General features: G+C 39.2%; 1 protein-coding gene across 2 annotated transcripts in view; it reads right to left on the reverse strand.

Annotated features, from left to right (window-relative positions):
* The window catches only part of MED13L (mediator complex subunit 13L), a 262391-nt gene that overhangs the window by 23182 nt on the left and 219450 nt on the right, over positions 1 to 19759 (reverse strand). Inside the window, exons 12-19 of one of the 2 annotated variants that reach the window (XM_016145817.2) lie at positions 19282 to 19387; positions 18843 to 18967; positions 16148 to 16247; positions 10786 to 11006; positions 10273 to 10478; positions 5914 to 6851; positions 2054 to 2233; positions 1226 to 1449 (exon numbers count right to left, since the gene is read on the reverse strand). In XM_016145817.2, coding sequence (XP_016001303.2) covers positions 1226 to 1449; positions 2054 to 2233; positions 5914 to 6851; positions 10273 to 10478; positions 10786 to 11006; positions 16148 to 16247; positions 18843 to 18967; positions 19282 to 19387 — 2100 coding nt within the window. The remainder of the gene's footprint in view (positions 1 to 1225; positions 1450 to 2053; positions 2234 to 5913; positions 6852 to 10272; positions 10479 to 10785; positions 11007 to 16147; positions 16248 to 18842; positions 18968 to 19281; positions 19388 to 19759) is intronic. The other variant, XM_016145818.2, reaches the window with a different exon arrangement.

Raw genomic sequence — 19759 nt, forward strand, 5'->3', positions numbered from 1 at the left:
GCATAAGGGCTCATACTATTATCCCTTGCCAGAGCTGACTACCTTGCTAGGCTTACTACCTAGCCCCATGGAATTCTCCCTCGGCAGGTATGTCTTATTGCCAAATGAGCAATCCTAGTAAAATCATTAAGATCTAAAAAGACTTTTATGTTCTGTAACTTATGCTGAAGGCTTCATTCAAGAGAATAGCCAGGGTTTAAAATTGCTTAGAAAAGTTTTCTGTGTTAGGGTAAGTATGATTTAGTATTATTATGCATCCATAGACCAGGCACTGTTTGGAAATTACTTGTACCCAAGGATTTTCTTCAGTGGCTTAACTGATGCCATCACCACAAACATTAGCATCTCCTCACTTCTTTGGAGCAACATGTAAGTTTACTATTTCATGTGTACTTGTGTATTTATAGACAGTGAATGTTATGTTACAAAATATTTTTGAAATCCAACCACATTTGTAATGCTTATAATACGCCTGTCACAGTTTGAAACACTTTATAAATACTAATTTCATTTAATCTTGCCAAATACAAAGATGTTAAAAGTAGAAAGTACAAAGAATTTAGTACATATGTACTTTGGCAGAAGAAATGTGACAGTTCCTCTTCAAAGACAGTCATGATTCTAATTTTTCAAAAGTAACAGTAATTTATATATTAAATGCATAAAATTATCTATCTGGATATCACATTATTATGGTTATTACATGACTAATCTGCATCAAAATTTTAGTATTAAGATGAATGCAATGTTAAATAAAAACAACAGGGACTTGATTCATTAAATTTATCTTCTGAATCAGAAATTTTCAAGCTAAACATTTTTATACTGTTTTCAGGGACCTTCCCTTTCTTCCCCCACCCCCACCCCCAAAAGGGGAGATGTGCTTTCTTTTTGTAAAGCTCATCTTCTGAACAGCCGCTTTCCCCTGGTGAACAATACTTCTAAACCCAAGCACATAAATGGGCAAAAACAGCTGATGGGATTTTAAGATGTGTGGTAAGGCTGGTAGAGCAAAGTCTTCTAAATCTAAGAAAATATAAAGCCGAAATGGGAAAGCAATTTACTTCCAGAAAAACTTGCCAATTTAATTTTTTTCTTCATTCTCCAACTATCTGCATATTTACTCTGAGATCTACTTTGAAGATATTTATTCTTTAAAATTTAATCGTAACAAGAAACAATCTGAGGACTTATGTCATAAAAGCTGTTCTCACATCTTTCTCACCTCATACACAGCGCTCAAGTCCCTGAAGAAAGTTTTGGCTCCTTCGAGCAAGGCCTCATTTTCTGGACACACCACAATATAGGCAACGTCACGGTGGCCCCCATATGGGTCCAGCAACAGCCTTTCCCAAAACGGCAAGGAGAATGGCGAGACGGTGAGGAAGTCCTTATCACAGCCGACCAGCAGGGTGGGAATGGGCAACGGCTCAGGAGATTCTTCTGAACCTAAAACAACACTGCAGTTTAGGAAGGTGCTTGAGAGCCCATTTCCCACCACCTGAACAATTCAGAAGTTCCTGGTGCGTTATGTCAATTCCTGCATCAGAAATTTCATTGCAGGTTAATATGATATATTAAAGTAGTCTTCGAATCCTCTAATTAAATGTCCCCTGATGAAAACCTTAATTAAATGAGTTGGAACCTGGTTCTTAAGATTGAATAAAATCAGAGAGCAGTCTAGAACAACTTAAAAGTTAGTTTTCCAAGTAGCACTATGTAACTTCCTTCAAAATTAGCATCATAATCCTGACTACGAAAAAGTTGACTAGTTCAGAAGTGCACCCAAATAAATACACAATGAAGGTCAGGAAGATGAGAATCTAATAACTATGCTACTTAAGGATTATTTTCCTCGTTTACCTTCATTATGCCAAGAATGTTAAGAAAACTTAACACCAATACCGACTTTTAAGAAAACAAAGAGATTATGTAACTTAATAGTCATGAAGAAAGAGATTTTGTCAGTGAAGCAAACACCTGACAGTAACTCCAACTGCTTTCTTATGGAACGAAAAAATGAGAAGGCATTCAAACAGGGAAAAGAGTCTACCATAGGTCCCCCGTCCTGCCATTTTGTGGAACTGCTGCCAGGTGAGTGGTCCCTGCACATGCTGGATGTTCTCCCAGGTCCTGCCCGTGCGTTTCTTCTGGATGGCATCTTGGAGAAAGGGCTGCAGGGACAATAGCATATGGACCACATCTTGGGAGGAAAGCATGCTGATGTCCAGCACTGGAACAGAAAATAAATGCAAAGGAACAGAAATCATAAAAGTGGATTAGCACTCTCCTCTTTCTTGTCATCATTTTGGGCCTCAGCTACAGTCCATGACAAAGACATTATTGGTGGCAGATTCTATTTTTAGTAGATGCTAAAATACTTGACTTAGGAGTTAGGAGGAGAGATGTTCTTCTAAAGTGGAAAAAGTAATTTATTATTTATTATTGGAAATAAAAGGGAAAATAGGTTACTCTATATAAAGAGGTTAACTGTAGAACTGCTTCAAAGTGGAAAGATAGAAAGGTCTGATGTTTTAAAATCATACAAACCCATTTCCAAGTTTCCTCATAAGAGGTGCAAAAGTTTCTTAATTATAACTTTGATTAACAAATATCAATGGTTTAATTATATAAGTGGGGAAAAGGAACTTAAATAGAAGCTTTTTAAAACTTTAAAAAATGCTCTTGATGTAAAATATTCTCACGAAATACAAAATGCATAAAGAGAAAGAACACCTTCCACGCAAGTAGAGACAGACGAAAACAGCGTAGAAGCAACGACAGGACTGAAAGTCACCTGTATAGAGAGGAAGGTAAGGGATTCGTGGATTCAGAACAAATATTCTTCCAGCTATCAGGAGGGGTTCTTAACCTAGAATCTGAAAACTCTCGGAATCGTTATGCAAAACTGTGCATGCATGAACATTATCTGTTTTCACCAGGGGAGAAGGTCCATAATGCTCATCAAATTCTCAAAAAGATCTGAAGAGCTAATTAAGTTTGAGGTGATCAGATACAAATCTGCACAGCTGGGTTCCTGAAGACCTTTCCTTACTCTTACTTTTCTAGCGGATTAGAAAAGGAACATGGATAGAAATCTAATATTTATCTACCAATGCAATCTGAAACACAAGATGCTTAGTGTTCGCAAGACATTTTTAGTAAGCCCTTAAATCAAACAGGTTGCAGATTGGTGGCCCGCCGTGTTTGCTGTTGTTGTTGGGTTTTTTGGGGAGGAGAGGGGTGAAATGAGTCTCTCCAGGAAATTTCATATACAAGTCTGGATTTCTAGCTTCTCCTGAACAACTGGGAGACCTGGCAACCCTGGGGCTGAGACCCATATTCCCGCATAACCTCTACCTGTTGGAGCCCAGGAGCAGCTGTCCCCTTCAGACAGCTCCCCATGGCCCCTGCTCTGCTGCCTGCCTGAGGCTGAAGCAGTGTGAATCGTCTTTATCTTCAAGCCTGTGCTTCTTTTTTTTCTTATAATAAAGAAAACAGTAAAGTATTTCTTGTGCCCACGGCTCTATCAAAAGTAGGAAAATGACAAATCAAGAGAACCAGATTAAAAGCAGACATAATTCTTTGTGAACTCTATTCCTGGGCATACAAAACAGAAAGTGCTGGGAAAGGACACAATTTACTTAGGGCAATGCTTTTTGCAAATCTGGCTCCGCACAACATTTGTTTACATTATCTGTCTGGTACTTTGAAATATCTGAATTCGGAACCCACACCACCCCTGCAATAAAATGTGCCAATCTTCATATCCAAAGATGACACTACTGACCCTCCCACGCAGACTGCTTTTCTGTCTGAAGGCCACTAGCTAGGAAAAGGAACCACCTAAGATGATCACCCACATTTCTTTAGGGGAAATACTGTACTTCCTCTAATTCATAAATTCATCCAGCAGACATTTATTAAAGGCCTGTGCTTAAACCTAAGCAGTTTTAAAAATGAGTATAACCCTTGACTACTTACTTCCTTAGGCATCTCCACCTCCAAAAAGTCTCCCTGCTTGGCCTACTCAGAAAACGTCCGTCATTCCCAACACCACAGATCTTTGTCCTCCGGACGTACTTTTATTATTTCAGACTTCCAACTATATTTAAGAAGCTTATATAACCGTCTCCCATACAAGACTGAGAGTTGTTCAGAAGCAGGGCCCATGTTTCATTCACGTAATCCCTCCAGCCTGGCTTCTGCTCCCGTCGTTTACAGAACCAGCTCTAAGGTCAAAAGGCATGTTTAATCCTCACCTGAAAAGCTCAGCTGCATCCTAAAGCTTATTGACCACTCTCTCTTTCCTGAAACTTGGTTACAGAGCAGAATTCCATAAAGCTCTGTCCCAGGCCCTCGTCTCGTTCCACACCTCCCCCTCCTCCTGAGTGACCTTTCCTTCTCCTCTGCGCCCCTGACTTATCATCTATATGCCAACCATTCCCTTTCCCCTGAACTCCAGGCCCATGAAGTCCCAAGTGTCTACCTGACATCTTTACCTAGATGTCTCAAAAGGGATCTTTAAAACTTTCAAAACTCAGTTTGTGAACTTCATCCTCAGACCTTGTCTTCCTCCAGTACACCTATCTTTGAACACCACTGTCTGTCCAGGTATACAGGTCTCGAACCTGGGTGTCTTCCTTAACATCTTGTTCTCCCTGATCCCCCAGTTCAACTCATTATCAAGTCCTGCAGTGATATGTCCTAAACATCTCTTGAATGTTTCCACTTCTTTTCCATTTTCTTTGCTAGGACACTAAGCCTCGCTGTTGTTTCTTATTTGGCCTCCTACAATACCCTCCTCATCTCCCCAGATCTACTCCTGCCATTTTCTAATCCACAGCCCACAGTATAATCAGAGTTCATTTTTTTTCTTTTTCTACTACACAAATTTGATGCCAATGCCTCTTCATAAATCCTATCAATGACCTGTAAGGGCTCTACGGATGAAGACCTAATCCCCAGCATGTCTCAAAAGGCTCATGGTAATTGAGACCCTGTTGGCCTTCAGGCCTCTCAGTTTTTTGAAGGCCCCAAGCTCTGTATAACTCTGGGCCTTCACACTTGCCGCTCCTTCTGCCTGGGACACAATTCCTTCCTTTCCTCTTTACACAGTTAATCTGGTCTCACTGTTGAGATTTCCAATGTTACCACTTCTTCAAGGACCTCTAGCCTAGGGTGGCCCTCCGACCCCATGCTTTCACCACTTATAATGGTTTGTAATAATATCCTTATTTGTGTAATTATTTGATTAATGTCCATTTTCCAGCATAGATTAAAAAGTCCCTGAGGGCAGGCACCTTGCCTCTTATTCACCATTTTATCACCCAGGATGCACCACATTATCGATAGTGAATCAATAAGGGAGGGGAACAGTACATTGCTGGGCACTCTTAGAGCTCAACTCCAAAAATGGATATCCATTGGAGCTTTTAGTAATAAAAAAGCCAGTGGCATACTCCAGTAACCACAACACAATGTAAGATGTGATGACTGTTACGAGAGAGAGAAGATACTGGGAAACCAGAGGAAGGAGAAGACACTCTGGAACGGGGCAGAGGCTCTACGGAGGAAGTGTCAGGGAAACCTGCCCTAGCGTGCGAGGTACTGGTCTGCATACTCCTGGCAGCTCCGATTCCCTGGCAGTCGCGGGTTTCCACTGCGAGCTGCGTGCACGAATTCACGCAGGAGGGAACTTTCCCAAAATAATCGCTCCTCTCCAAACGTGTTTCAGTACCAAGCATTTCCCCAGTCCTTAAATTTAGGATGACATCGACATAGCTCTCGCTTTAGTTTTTTTTTTTTTTTAAGACATAAAATTCAAAATGTTGCCATATAGTGAAGAAGTATAGAAAGCCTGAGAGTTAGCCCGGGATAACCTTCCACGCGAGTTTGTCCCCTGACACCCACCGTTGCTGTGAGGCCACGCGTGCACGGTGGCGCTTCTCACCAGCGCCTCGTCCACCCTTCCACCTGTGGGGTTATCCACGTACTGCCGGCCCTGCTCCAGGGCATTAAAGCATTCCGTCCAGTAATCGTTGTTATCTGCTTGCACCCGGTCGTAACTCCAGCTTACACAGGGAAGAGTTTGGCGGTTGTTAGAGGAAATGTAATCCAGGAAACTCAGTGAAGCAAAAGGTTGTGTGTGTTGATTCTGGAGGAGGAGGAGAAGGCTTATAGGTGGCTCCTGGGGTTTTCTGGCTCCTTCCACCTGAGGAAGGAAGGTGGTCTGACACATCATCAAGCGCCTCTCCGCAGCCTGACCAATATCAGAATTCTTCCCAAAAATATCCAACTCATCTTCCAGGAAGAGTCCCGAATTGTAGCCAAGTTTGCGATTCATAATCGCACTAAACCCACAGGTACAGCGGTACTGGTCCTCGTTGGAAGAATCGGGGATGTAGAGCCCGACATCTGCCCCTTTGATGTTCATGTTGCAGGCACAGATGCAACAGCTGTCGAAGTTTCTGTCCTTAAAGATATTCATCACAGAATCGGAGAGAATCAAGGTGACATAGAGACTATGGGCTTCAGGAATCGGCTGCATGGTGGCAGGCTCCACAGAGTTAAGGGGCCGCGTGGTAGAGGGCGTAGAGGCTGGTGACCCCTGATCGGTGCTGTCATATTTAACCGACCCTTGACCACTGGCAGTGCCCCCGCCTCTGGGAGTTCTTGGGGTCCTGGGGGTTCGTGGCGTGGGGACAGAGAAGCGAGGGGTTGCTGGAGATGGCAAAACTCCTGCTCCACTGTTGCTGGCTGGGGCAGCGCTGTTCAGCGTCACTGGTGTGTTCATCTGTGGTGTGTTCAGATAGTCTGGATCTGCTAGGCTCCCGACGCTAGGCACATTACTGCAACGAACAGACAGCACCAAGTGAGAATCAGAGGCCTGTCACGGATGCCGGAATGCACACATAACCACCCTGACCCGGCCTGTGCCTTTGTCATCATTCATGTGTGCTATCACCTGGTACACTCAATTTTCTCTTAAAAAAAAAAAAAACACACATACACACACACACACAAAACAAAACGATTCAGAGCAGTCAGCGCAGTATGTGGAAAAGCAAGCAGCAAGGTATGAAGAAAAAAATCAATACAGCACTTTCTTCTACTCATTCCACTTTTATGAAATCCTCATCTTAACCTTTTGAGGGAACTTTTATAATTTTCACAAGAAAACATGATGCTGAGTTGGGTCAGTGTAATTTTGAAATACTGTACCTACTAGATGGAACTTTAACACACGAGTTCAAATGGTAAATGAGCTAGAAGACCACAGATGAAATTTCCATCTAATTTGCAATTACATTTTTGTCATTTTTCGAATTGAAAGTCTGCCAGCGTACTTGTTCTCTGAGGCTATAATCTATATATGATTCTGAAGTAGTTATAATCAAATGCACATGAAAATTTAACATTTTTCTAACTTTCAAAATGCAGTCCTATCTAGGCTTGCATTTTAATAGTAATGTGTGACCACGAGGGAATTCTATTTTAGGAAACCCATTGGCCAGTACTACATTATAATTAATACAAATATTACATATGCTGCTAAGAGGCCTTAGTATTAATTAGATGGTTGCACAGAAGTACACATATTGTATTATAATTTCCAAACTTGCAAGAAATTTCTGTGCGGTGGCAGGCAATTCTAATTCACTTATTAATTTTCAATATGCTATGCATTACCTACAGCACAATTATTTTTAGTTCTCAGAGACTAATCACATTGTTATCTATTTTCTGATAAGCAGTCACTTCATTTTGGAATAGCTACATAGAAAACAAAACAGAATCTGCAATGTTCTGTTGTTTTATTATTGCGGAAAATTTTCTTGATATAAGTATAAAACAGCATATGAGACTGTTCTTTCCAATTTGAAAATATCAAAAGAACACAGATTTGTTTAATGCTTAATATCCTTTTGAAATATATTAATAATGTGCTTAAACTACATATTCATTCACTTATAATTTGAAATAAGAATGTCATAAAGTAATGGCTCTTCAAATAATTTTTCTTGTGATTTTTAAATTAGTTGTGCCTAAACTACCAGCCTGAAAATCCAAATCAGGCACTATAAAGAAATCTAAAATCAGCGGCATAGTGGTACCTTTGAGGACAGATAAAAACTGACCCAGAAACCATGATTAGCAATCACTGCTATCTCAGAGACCAAAATAATGTGTGTAATAATGATCTTTACTCTAATTGGACTCCTTTCAAATCTTCTTGTTTTACAAAATCCTAAAATTATTATGCAGTTCAGATCAGAAAAGAAACTATGACTACTAACCAAAAACCTAAATAATTAAATTGCTCCCTAGGTAGTAATAAAAATGAACTGAGTACCAACCCTATGCTAGGTGCTGGAGATTCAACAGTGAAAAAGAGGAAGAAAAGCTAGCTCACAGCAAGTATGACAGGCATCATGCAAGTGAGTGCTGGTGTGCTGGGTGTGACAGGTGGCGGGTGACCAGGGTGAGGGGACACCATGGTGGGAGGATTTCTCAGAGTCCAGAACTGTGTGCCCAATAAGGTCGCCACGAGCTCCATGTGCTAAACTTAAATTAATTTAAATAAAACGAAAAAATCAGCCTTGCTCTCAGCTAGCCATATGTTCGGGGGTACACAGCTACGACATGACAGCAATAGATGCTACACTGGAGTAGGCAGATACAAAACGTTTCCTTCATCACAGCAAGTTATAGTAACAGTGCCAGTTTATAATACCAAGAATCTTTGGATGGCAAATGGTAGATTTAATAGATCTAAACAATAATGTAAATTATTTATTATTTAAATGATCATACAGCAAAAGGTGCATGTCACTTGAGGAGCCTGTGTGTGTAAGAGATTAAACTGGTGAACGGGTTTCGGAAGCTGCTGCGCTCTCTGCGAATGGCGTGCTAACCTCTCCTGTGCGGGCCGCGCCAGCTGCACTGTACCAGTCTATAATTCGATAAGCTAGAGCTGGAGAGCAGCAACAGAAAACAAGCGGGGCGCGCACATCCGGCACGCGTCTGGGTACCCTCTGCCAGACCGCCGGTGAGTGGCTACTTCCACAGTACTGCCACAACCAGAGTTGCTAAAGCCTTTGAGAATTCTGTATGGGAAGTAGGACAGCATTATCCCATTTTAAAGAAGGGAAGACTCAAGTAAACTGGTCATTTAAGGTCATACACAGAAAAGGCAGGAATCTACGGTTATACCTTCCCAGGTCTAGCAGTTCTTCTATACTACTTCTCCATCACAATTTTTCATTCCAACACTGACTTTACATACACAAGCATAAAACCTGTTTATGACATTAAAGTTGCTCTCATCAAGATGGTGTCATATGAGGTCACAAATAAGTACCCCTCAGACTGAATTTGGACCACAAATTTGTCTTATTGGTTCCTAAAACACAACTCTGAATTAATTTTCAACATTTTTAAACAAGGAAATTTACATGCAAATCCAGATCTTCGGTCTCTCATACTCCTGCCTGAACAACTTGCTGCCACTGAATAGCAAGTGTCCCTTTGAATGGGACATATTCTCCACAGTTCGTCATAGACCCTGCTTAGGCCTACTGTCCCTCACAGTCCTCACAATGACGCTGAGCATCAATAGTGCCAAGTCTTTTGCTTTTCTAGTCCATTTCATGCCAATATTGCTTACCTGGTCCTGACAAACATTTGAGTTTATGGCCTTTTATTATGAAATTTTATTTGATTTTATTTAGAAATTATTATATAAGAAACGGATTCTACATTGTTGATTTAAAAACTATTTTCTAGAGAGAATGAAATATGTCTGAGCCACAATAAACACCTCCTCTTCCTTCTCCCATACCACATCACCATGCTGTTGCTGCTTTCCTCTATGCTGTGGGGTCAGTAGCAGAGACACTATCTATTTTAAAGGGCCTTAAGTAAACACATTTAAAATCGTCCACTTATATGAAATAAAGTACTCTCTGCCACTGCCCCAAAGCACTACCAACTCCAACCCAGTACCTGATTCTGTGGTAGATGCTACTCGACAATGAATGAACATAAACACAATCCTCTCCCTATACAAATGACCTTAATTTTCTATGTACATGAAACTTAGTTCAGAAAATAATGCACATTTCAACTCGAAATAATGTGCAGAAAAAACATGAATGGCCAATAAGAGTTTCAAATAATATGCCATTGTTATCATTTTTGATAAATATTTCACTGAGATAAAAATCACATTAAATATGGCAAATAACTTGATGCAGTCCCTGCACATACTTATAGCCATCTCTAATGAAAGTGGCTGCAGGCGGCATGGGCAGCTGTTCAATTTTAGGAGGGACTGCCCACGAAGGCCGAAACAGACAGGCATCAGGTATCTTCAGAGGTAGCAGGCATTGGCTCGGCAACATCTTCAGTGGAGCAAACATGGAGGATCCCACGAAAGGTTGAAAAGCTGGAACTCTGTGCACATATGAGAAGTCCTGCAGGAACAAAGTGAGGTTGGTGATAAAGCTAGTTAACGACTTATGACATACCATGGTACTAACAAAAATGATTATAACTCAATATCTATCTTGTCCGACCAGTAGAAAAAGCTAATGCCAACATTTTAGATTAATTAAAAGACACTACGACTAATAAATCAAGCAATATACCTCACAATCCAATTCTGAGGATTCTTAGAAACTTATGTAGACATAACACATATATAATCTTATTTTAAAAAAGAGGTAGTGAATCCACTTGAAAACCACTCTGCCATGGTAAAATCAATATACTGGCAATTACCTTTATTTCCTCTGGCTTGGGACTTCCTAAGCCATCTTCCACTTCCATTTTGAATTCAGTGAGTTGTGTTGAAACCATACTGACCATAGGGCTCTCCATCATGCCTAGTGCAGTCACTGTCTCTGAACTGATTCCGTCTTTATAATTCATCACAGGAGAAAATGCAGGGTGCTGTTCCAAAGAAGGAGGGGTGGGAAACATCCTCTGCAGGTCTGCAACTGCTAAAAAAGAAAAAGAGAAAGAAAAACAAACCGTTTCTTTTAAAAGGCAGGACTTGTCAAAAAAAAAAAAAAATCCCCTTTCATAGCCAGGAGCCCTATTTGGCATCAGAAATAATGCTAATTGAATGGTAATAGCAGTTACACAATAGAATATTAATCATCTCCAAGAAGGCCATCAGCTGAAAATTACCCTTTTCTGGAACTTTATCACTATTCTCTTGATGCTTTATGATTCGGCCTCACATTAATTAAGTGAACAAAATCTACATAGCACACTTTTTTCTTCCAACAATTGATTCTCTGAAAAGTCTAAGGAGATGAACTAAGTAGAAGCTGGGAGAAATTAGATGAAGTAACCATTTTATTAAAAGTTCTATCCCTGATTACAATTGTGTATGAAATATTCTAGAATTATATATCAACTGTTATGAAGCAGTTTTTTCAAGGAAAATCCATCAGGTATCTATATATTACAGAAAATAAAAATAAAAATTGCTTAAAGCTATAATAGTGGTTTATATGCAGTAGGGATTACTCAGCTAGTTTGAGAAATCTACAACATCCACTGATCTTTGGGAAAATGGTTCCATACTACCCTCTTTCCAAATTGATGTTAAAACAAAACTTCATAGTTAGGATTAATAAACATCTCTAGAACCAAAAGACAATTTATTGAGAATGCACTAAGAGGAAAAAAGTATATTTTAAGAAATACTTAGAACAGTGATTCTCAACCCTTTTTTGAAAAAATCATTTTCATATACCTGAGGTCAACTAATCGTCATCAGTAGCAGTGACTCACTAAGGCACTGATCCTTAAAATAGTATACGCAATAAAATGCAAGTTGTGGTTGTAAAGTTTGGCCACTAGGGGGTGTCCTGGACAGCAAATTCATTTATAAATTTGGAGCCACAAGTTTGAATGAGTGATTTAGAATGGCATCTGATGTCCCAATTTCCAAACACATTACTCTTTCTAGCAACTTCAACACTTAAACAAGTAAAGAGTAGCCACTGAGTAGACTAAGAATAACTTCTAGCTCTGAATCAGAAATTAATAAAGAATAACTGCACCATGCTCTGCTGCCCTGGGCTAGGTCTGAGGCGCAACCGCGTAAAGCAGCAGCAGTGAGCTGGGGTCCGCAGTGCAGGTGCTCCCAGCCAGCACTGGTATGGATGGTCACGTCACTTCTCTTGGGACCTCAGTTCCTCCATCTAAAAAGGACAGCTTGACTAGATGTGTGATTCTCACCAGGCTTTCTTTCCTTCCTTTGTTTATGGGGCAGGGGAAAGCCTCCACCATATGGAGGCAGAAAAAAGGCAAGAACCTCTGGACTAGATGATCTTTACCATGTTTCTTGGTTAAACAATTATATAATTCTGAATAATTTGCTCTCTCTTGGCCTCAGGTGCTTATCTGAGGAAGGGGCCAGCAGATAGGGTTTCAAATCCCAACTTTCACTTCCATTTGAGGAACTCCACTTCCATTCATTTTCTATAATACAATTCCATATGAGATTTCATTAGACAAAAAGGTACCTGCTAAGAAAGAGTGAGTGAGTGAGTGAGTGAGACAGAGAGAGAGAGAGAGAGAGAGAGAGAGAGAGAGAGAGAGAGAGAGAGAGAGAGAGAGAGGGAGAGAGAGAGAGAGAGAGAGAGAGAAAACTAAAGCCTCCAACTTAATCTTGAAGGCACCTTCTTGTTATGACAGTATTTTACCCTTAAGGAACGTAACAATTCATAGAACTAGGGATATAATAAAAGCCACGCCAGGAACTATCGGAGAACCACTGGAGATACTATATAATTGGTAATTGTGAGATGGAAAAACAACTCTTCAAATATAGCGGCAACCAGATTAATATGTTTCCTTTAAAACAAAGCTGCAGGTTTTAATACAGTTAGGTTGCACTTGGAATATACCCATCACCTTTAATCTTTGGTTCCTATTCCTCTTGCAAGCCAAAAACCAGCTACTAGTCAATTTTCATATAATATTAATTATAATTTTTTAAACTATGAGTATTTCATAAAATCTTCAAACTCATATTACATTACAGGCAGTAATCACCAAATAGATATTTGGAAAATAAAGAAACCTATATAAATTCTCTTTGAGTTAAAATGATAATGACCTTAAAACATCGATAGCCTTTCTTTCACTTTTAAGTATCTTGCTATGGTATAAAACCTTACCCAAAATTAGTTTATTAAATTAGTTTTAAAATTTGCTAAGAAATATAATAAAAGCATTTTCCACTTAGGGGCTAGTCAACTTCTTTGATGCTACCTAACAGTTATGTATCAGTTTTAAAAGCCTTATCCACCTTGACAATTTTTATCAAATGTAAAACACACAAACACACAAAAAGTATAGATAAAATGAGATTCCACCAGCCAGAGATTTTCTTTAGAAAGTAGTCTTCAACATTCCTATTATCAGATATTCTTAAGAAAGACTCTTAACCTCTCTGGCTTCAATTTTCTCATCTGGAAAAATGAAATAATATCTACCTCACATTTTGTGCACATGACGTATGCACAGAAATGCACACTTTGCCATGTACACCTACACGTTCAGCAAGTGATGAAGTCAGAAATAATTAATTCTCCCTCCCAATTTTGGTTTGATCAGGAAAAGACAGAAATGCTGTTAAGTTATAGGAAACTTCTGAGGCAGGGGGGGGGGTGGTTGGGGGGAGACGACCCTGAAGAAGTTTTGAGATGACAAAAGGAGAACTGGACTCAAAGCGGGGAAGGCAGGAAGAAGCTAGAAACCCAGAGAAACGTCCTGGTTCCCCAAACAGAAAACCGTCGTGCTGGCCTGTTCAATACTCTCCCTGAAAAACGGCGGACGTGAGGGTGGGAACACCTACCGGCATGGACTGGAGCCGAGGCGCCTTGCCCACCACACCCCACTTACTCATGTATCCTGCCTGCCCTTCAAGATCCACAGCACTTCGCCTGGAAATCACTGAGGACATCAACCCCCTCCGGCCCTGGACTTCCAGGATTCACGGGCAAGACTGAAGCCCTCCAACAGAAGCACCACTACCACATTCTCAGTATTCTCCCACACCAGAGCACCTGGCAGAGTCCCTTGAAAAACATTAAGCACTCAATGTCCAACTCTTTCACTTCTGCCTCCTGACAGACTCACACTTCAAACTACATGGTTTCAAAAATAAAAATTCATAAGCAATTGGTTAACGATAAAATCTAAGAAAAACTCTTGTTTTTATTATTATAACAGAATACCATCCTAACAGACTTGATGTTTAAGCAATGCCTAGTTGTTACTGTGTGTTGCTTTCTTCATTAACAATAACAAATGAGTAATTATGGACCTATGCTGCCCAACACAGGATCAACTAGCCACATGTGGCTACAGAGCTCTCAAAATGGGGCTGTCCAAACTGAGATGTGCTGCATGCTTAAATCATACACCGGATTCCGAAGAGTTAGTACAAAAAAGAGTAAAATATCTCAATGCCTTTTATATTGATTACATTGTTAAGATGACAATATTCTGGATACAAGTTAAACAAATTATTAAAATTGATTTCACATGATTTTTAAATGTAACTACTATAAAATTTTAAGGTACTTGTGTGGCTCCCATTTGTGGCTCATCCTGTATTTCAATTGGATGGTTCTGTTCTAGACATTAAATTTTATATGTCTGTCTTTCTGCATCAATGTATAATAAAGCTATTACAGAGATGAGAACTTCTTGCCATGTTATTTTCATTATTTTCATTGTGATGTCTTGCGAAGAAATAGTGTGTATGTCCACACACACATTTATACACACATACTCTGTACACATTAAAACAATCCTCTTGACTCGTATATCTATATTTTCCTGATGCTAATATTTTTGCTATATTTCAAATTCATTCATTTCAAATCCGTGTATTTTACCATAAAAATTGTAAGGAGCTTCTTTCTAAAATAATTCCATTTTAAATAAAAATGAGAGAAAGAAGAGAGTACACTATGTACATTACTGGGCAATGACACTAACTAGCAGCGTTTGTGAGTGAATAATCTTGGACAAGTTATCAGACACGTAAACATTTAACACTGCTACATACCACTTAATGTCAAAAAGGGCCGAGGATTAACTGGTTCAATACAAGGGGGAAAATTCACTCATCCGACTTATTTCATATGTTATCTACTTTAATACTGTTTCTTCTCATCTATGAGATCTATGTTTGTAAAATTCTGCAGTGCAGATTAATAAAAAAAGAAAAATGTTTAATTAAAAAAACTACAGCAACTGGCTGGCTATCATTATTCATTTTCATACATGTCATGCTTGAGAAAGCTTTGCATATTTTAAAAAGCTAGGATCCACTAAAGCTGTCAAAATCCAATCTCTGTATACTTCACACTTCTACATTTGAGTAAATCAGCTCTACATTTATAGGTTCATAAAACTTTTTGACTCATCTCTATGACATGGTGGTTTTTCCCCTCAATTTGTTCTCATTACCAGCTGAACTTAATGAGAAGGTATTAAAGAATGATTTGCAATGGAATTATGTTTCTGCTTCAGAGTATCCACACAAGCTACCCCGACTTTCTTTTCTCTTGAAGAATAATGTGGTTTCTTAGGGAAAAGAATAACTAGAAAAAAGGAAGTTTCTCTTCTTGTCAGCATACATGATAAAGCTAGTTGATTGCAAAAGGAAACACAAAAACTTCGCTATGAATCAGAAAAGGACCACAGAAAACAAACAGTACTCATTATCCTTGTGTGAATTAAATTCGTGAAAACTGAAACATTTTACACAAGCTCTTAATGTAGAATATCGCTCTAAAAAATCTGTGCAGCATTTATCCTACTAGGAGAGAGCTACTGGAAAAACAAACCCCAAACATCCTTTTCTACATTTTAAACCATGAAAGTTAATTCTTAATTTGAAAACAAAGGGAAAAGGAATTCGAATTAAGATGGCCTCTTAGCTGCCTGCCATCTTAGGAATACCAACTTGTACAAGTTCAGTTCATAGGCTGTATTCTGTTAAAAAGAAATGAAAAAGTAAGGGAATCTCAGATAAGGCACCACTGAGTATAAGAACGGTATATGTAAGTTGCAAATCGGAAGCCAAAGTCCAATTTGCTTTTCTTACTTGGCGGGTAAGGAACAGCAGCTCTTCCATCCTTCCCGAGAGGTCGGTCTTCGGTCCCAACCGTAGGCATTTTTGATGAACGCAGTGCAGGTGATACAGCCTAAGAACAGAAAAGATGCTTCCTTATATAGTGTTCACCAGGTGAATTTCTAGAAATATTGGCAGTGAAACAAGGGAGATGACTACAGCTTATCAAGTATGAGAATCTGAGTGACTGAGTTTTCTTTGCATGGATCTGGTGAGGACAGATTGTGCCATCAAAGCACAGCTCGCAGACCTTAAGCAAATCTCCCCTCCCGGGTCATTACCGAAGTCGGTTCAGAGACACAATTACATTAGGGTGGTGCCTCCAAGTGGTAATTGGCTATCAGTCTGGTTTCCCTTCTGTTTGGCAGAAGGCAGCTAAAGATGACCTCAAGCCTTCCCAAACTATTATTCTTCTATTTTCACAACACACAAAAAAAACATATATCGTCTGCCCCTATTTCCACAGTATGTTCATCTCCATAAAACATAACCCTCTCATAAATTTATTGAATTTTACAGAGAAGGTTTTTCTTTAATTTGTTATTTAAAATAAATTAAGCCTCTTAATAGGCAAGATTAAGAACTCAAATTAATTGGTGGCAAGATAATATAAATCAAAGCAAAACAAGATTCTCACAAAAAGAAGGCCTTTTATTTATGTATACTTATTCAACATCATAGAGTTGAAGTGCAAAATTAAATTCAAACATTTGAAGACGAAAACTTGAACAAGAGCCTCCCGACTCCAGTTATTAGCAAAGCGAATTAGTAAAAATGATTCTAAGGTAAACTGTTCCCGTGATTAAATGCCAGGGTAAAGAAGAAACAATCATCTCTGAGAAATAAAACTTTGATTAAAAATGTCCAGCTCCCCTTTGTATATTAACATTACTAAGAATAAATTCAAGAAACAAAGTAAACGTTTCTTCATTTAGTCTAAGAGTATTCATAATCTATACAGAGAGTAAGCACAGTGACTCAGAGCAGAAACAACCATCGCCAGGGATGATGGCTGTGAACGGTACCGGGCTACTCCACACTGCTCGCTTTCTTTCTTTTCTTACTTCTCCTTTTCTACTACTATTTGATTCCTCTTCTTTTCATACTTTCTTCCCACCATCACCACCAAAGCATCAAACTTAATCCCAAGGATCATGAAATCCAATTCTAGGTAATGCTCGACTTTAGGGAGACTGTCAAGTTCAAAGAAGGATTTCCCAAGCCTGGATGGCCAATAAGGTAAAATGTCAGTTCTTCTACCAAAGTTTGCCATGTCCCTTTCTTTCATGCAGCCACTGCCTGAAATCAGGTTCCCGTGCTTCAATCCAATGAAAATTACCAAGCAGCACTCCTGCTTTCTGCATATTAGACTGATGAAAAACAGCACTCACTCCATACCCAGCAGTCTTCAGAGGAATACATTACGGGTAGAGTTCGAAGTCCACATCACTAAGCCAAAAACCTTCCTCCCCTATTGCTCTTTACCCACCATTCAGAAAACAGACCAATGGAATGGTCTATTCATTATGCCCTCGAAGCCCAGCTCAATCAAGGCTCATTCCAGGCTCAAACCAATGCCCCTCCCCTGCCTCTCACTTCACATTTCAAGTCTAGCCATTCTTCAAGGCCACTATGATCTCATCATCATGTAAGTATTTATAATAAACGGTGTAGAATATCTGTTAATCAGATACATTTTATTGTAAAGTGAGAACGGGTTTTAGAAATCCGGTTCCTACTTAACCTTCGAACTTAAGTTAAACACTGCCCTCCTGTCACTTTGTACCTGAACGCCCAGCAGCTCTAGATGCAAGTTAATTACTATCCTCGCGGCAATTAATATATTTATTTATATGCTGTTTCTTTCGAAGTCTGTGGTGTTTCAAGTATAAAAGTGGTAATTTAATAATATTTGTAACCTCGACTACATGCCACAAAGGATCTGATCATCAAATGATTAACATATATATGTAAAATGGATGAATGGGAAGGAAGATAAATACATAAATGAAAGAAAAATAAGCTAATAAATTGCTTTTCTTGAGGAGAGGGCCTATCTTACGCATCTCTAAATACTAGGCACTTCTCCTTGCCCAAAGGTGCAACACTGGCTAGGAGAACAAGGACACAAATTTACTGATTCGGTTCAGCTGCTCACCAAAGAATTACAATTCTCATCTGCCACTTTCATCATATGATGTCTTGTGGTATTTAACTTCTATGTTCATAAATTCTATTTCTCTATTATAATGACATAATCCTAAAAAGTACAGATCATACTTGTATATCTCTCAAAATGTAGACTGACCTCTGACTTCTTAGATGAATTAAAAAGTTATGTGGGCATTATTTTTTTTTTTTTATATGAGCTAAAGGGACTACATAATACATTTCTGTTAGTCTCATGATAGTTAGAAGGATTTAAAATAATTGTGAAAGACTTTAATCATTTGTGCCAGGAATAACTAATGGAAAAAAAGCCATCAACAAACAAAACCCAAGGAATATTAGAGACTACACATGTAACTTTCAGAATACTTTCGAGGTACACAAACCCCTTCGAAAAACATTCAGAACCTGAAATAAAAGCCCGTGAGTTCAGCAGACACAGAGACACATATCCTCCCATTCAGGAAAATTTTTGTTTGCGTAGCTATGGCAGACTCACCCCAAGTTCATCATCATCAGAATTATCAAAGATGTTGTCTAAGTCATGCAGGGAAGGTGCCAAATCTGTCACCTGCGTAAGGCTACTGGAGCCAGCTCTGCCAGCAGCATTATCCTGCCGGACATCTGTGGGGAAGGAGACAAAAGACAGAATGAGCAACTTCATTACGGGAGAAGGAGTGAGGAGAGGACACGGATCTCAATGGGCAACACCTGCCTGTGAATTTTTTCCCTACGTTTTCAATTAAATTTAGAGATAATTATTTCCAAATATGTTTATCAGTTTTGAAAGGAACTGAAAAACAAGCTATGAAAAATATATTAAAGATGAGATCAAATTATTGCTATTACAGTAAGAAAATAATTTTAAATTGAGAAGCATCTCCCTCGCATTTTATTTTAGCAACAATCCAAGTGAGGCAAATAATCGTTGTACACACCTGTTTTAGTAGCAGAACTGAAAATAGACATGGCATTTTTCCCATCAGGCACCGGCGTGGAATGACCTGGTGTAGTGACATCCTTGGTACCAAATCCATCCTCTGACTGTGTAATAAATTCAGCCAAACAAAACACATGAACACCAACCCAAAGTGTGGAATATGAGGGAGAACACAAAGAATTAGAGGGCAGAATGGAGCTTGTTATGAGCACAAGTATGATAAACCATGGTCTATGCAACCAAAGGAAATAAAAGATATGTCCTTTTCCCTGAATTTAAACAGAATCAAAAACTCCCACTTTCCCCTCAATCCTATGGAGTATTCTGATTCAATAGGGGTATTAAGTCTAAATAATGCTGGTGGCATTTGATTACAACCTGCCATGGTATTAAAAGCTGCCTTTAATAACATTTTGGATGTTGGGTGATGGTTCAAGCTTTCTGGATCTAAATAGATTTCTAAAAAGGAAACCAAG

This window comes from Rousettus aegyptiacus, unplaced genomic scaffold (assembly GCF_014176215.1).
Source record: "Rousettus aegyptiacus isolate mRouAeg1 unplaced genomic scaffold, mRouAeg1.p scaffold_m13_p_5, whole genome shotgun sequence".
In the NCBI taxonomy this organism is placed as follows: Eukaryota; Metazoa; Chordata; class Mammalia; order Chiroptera; family Pteropodidae; genus Rousettus; species Rousettus aegyptiacus.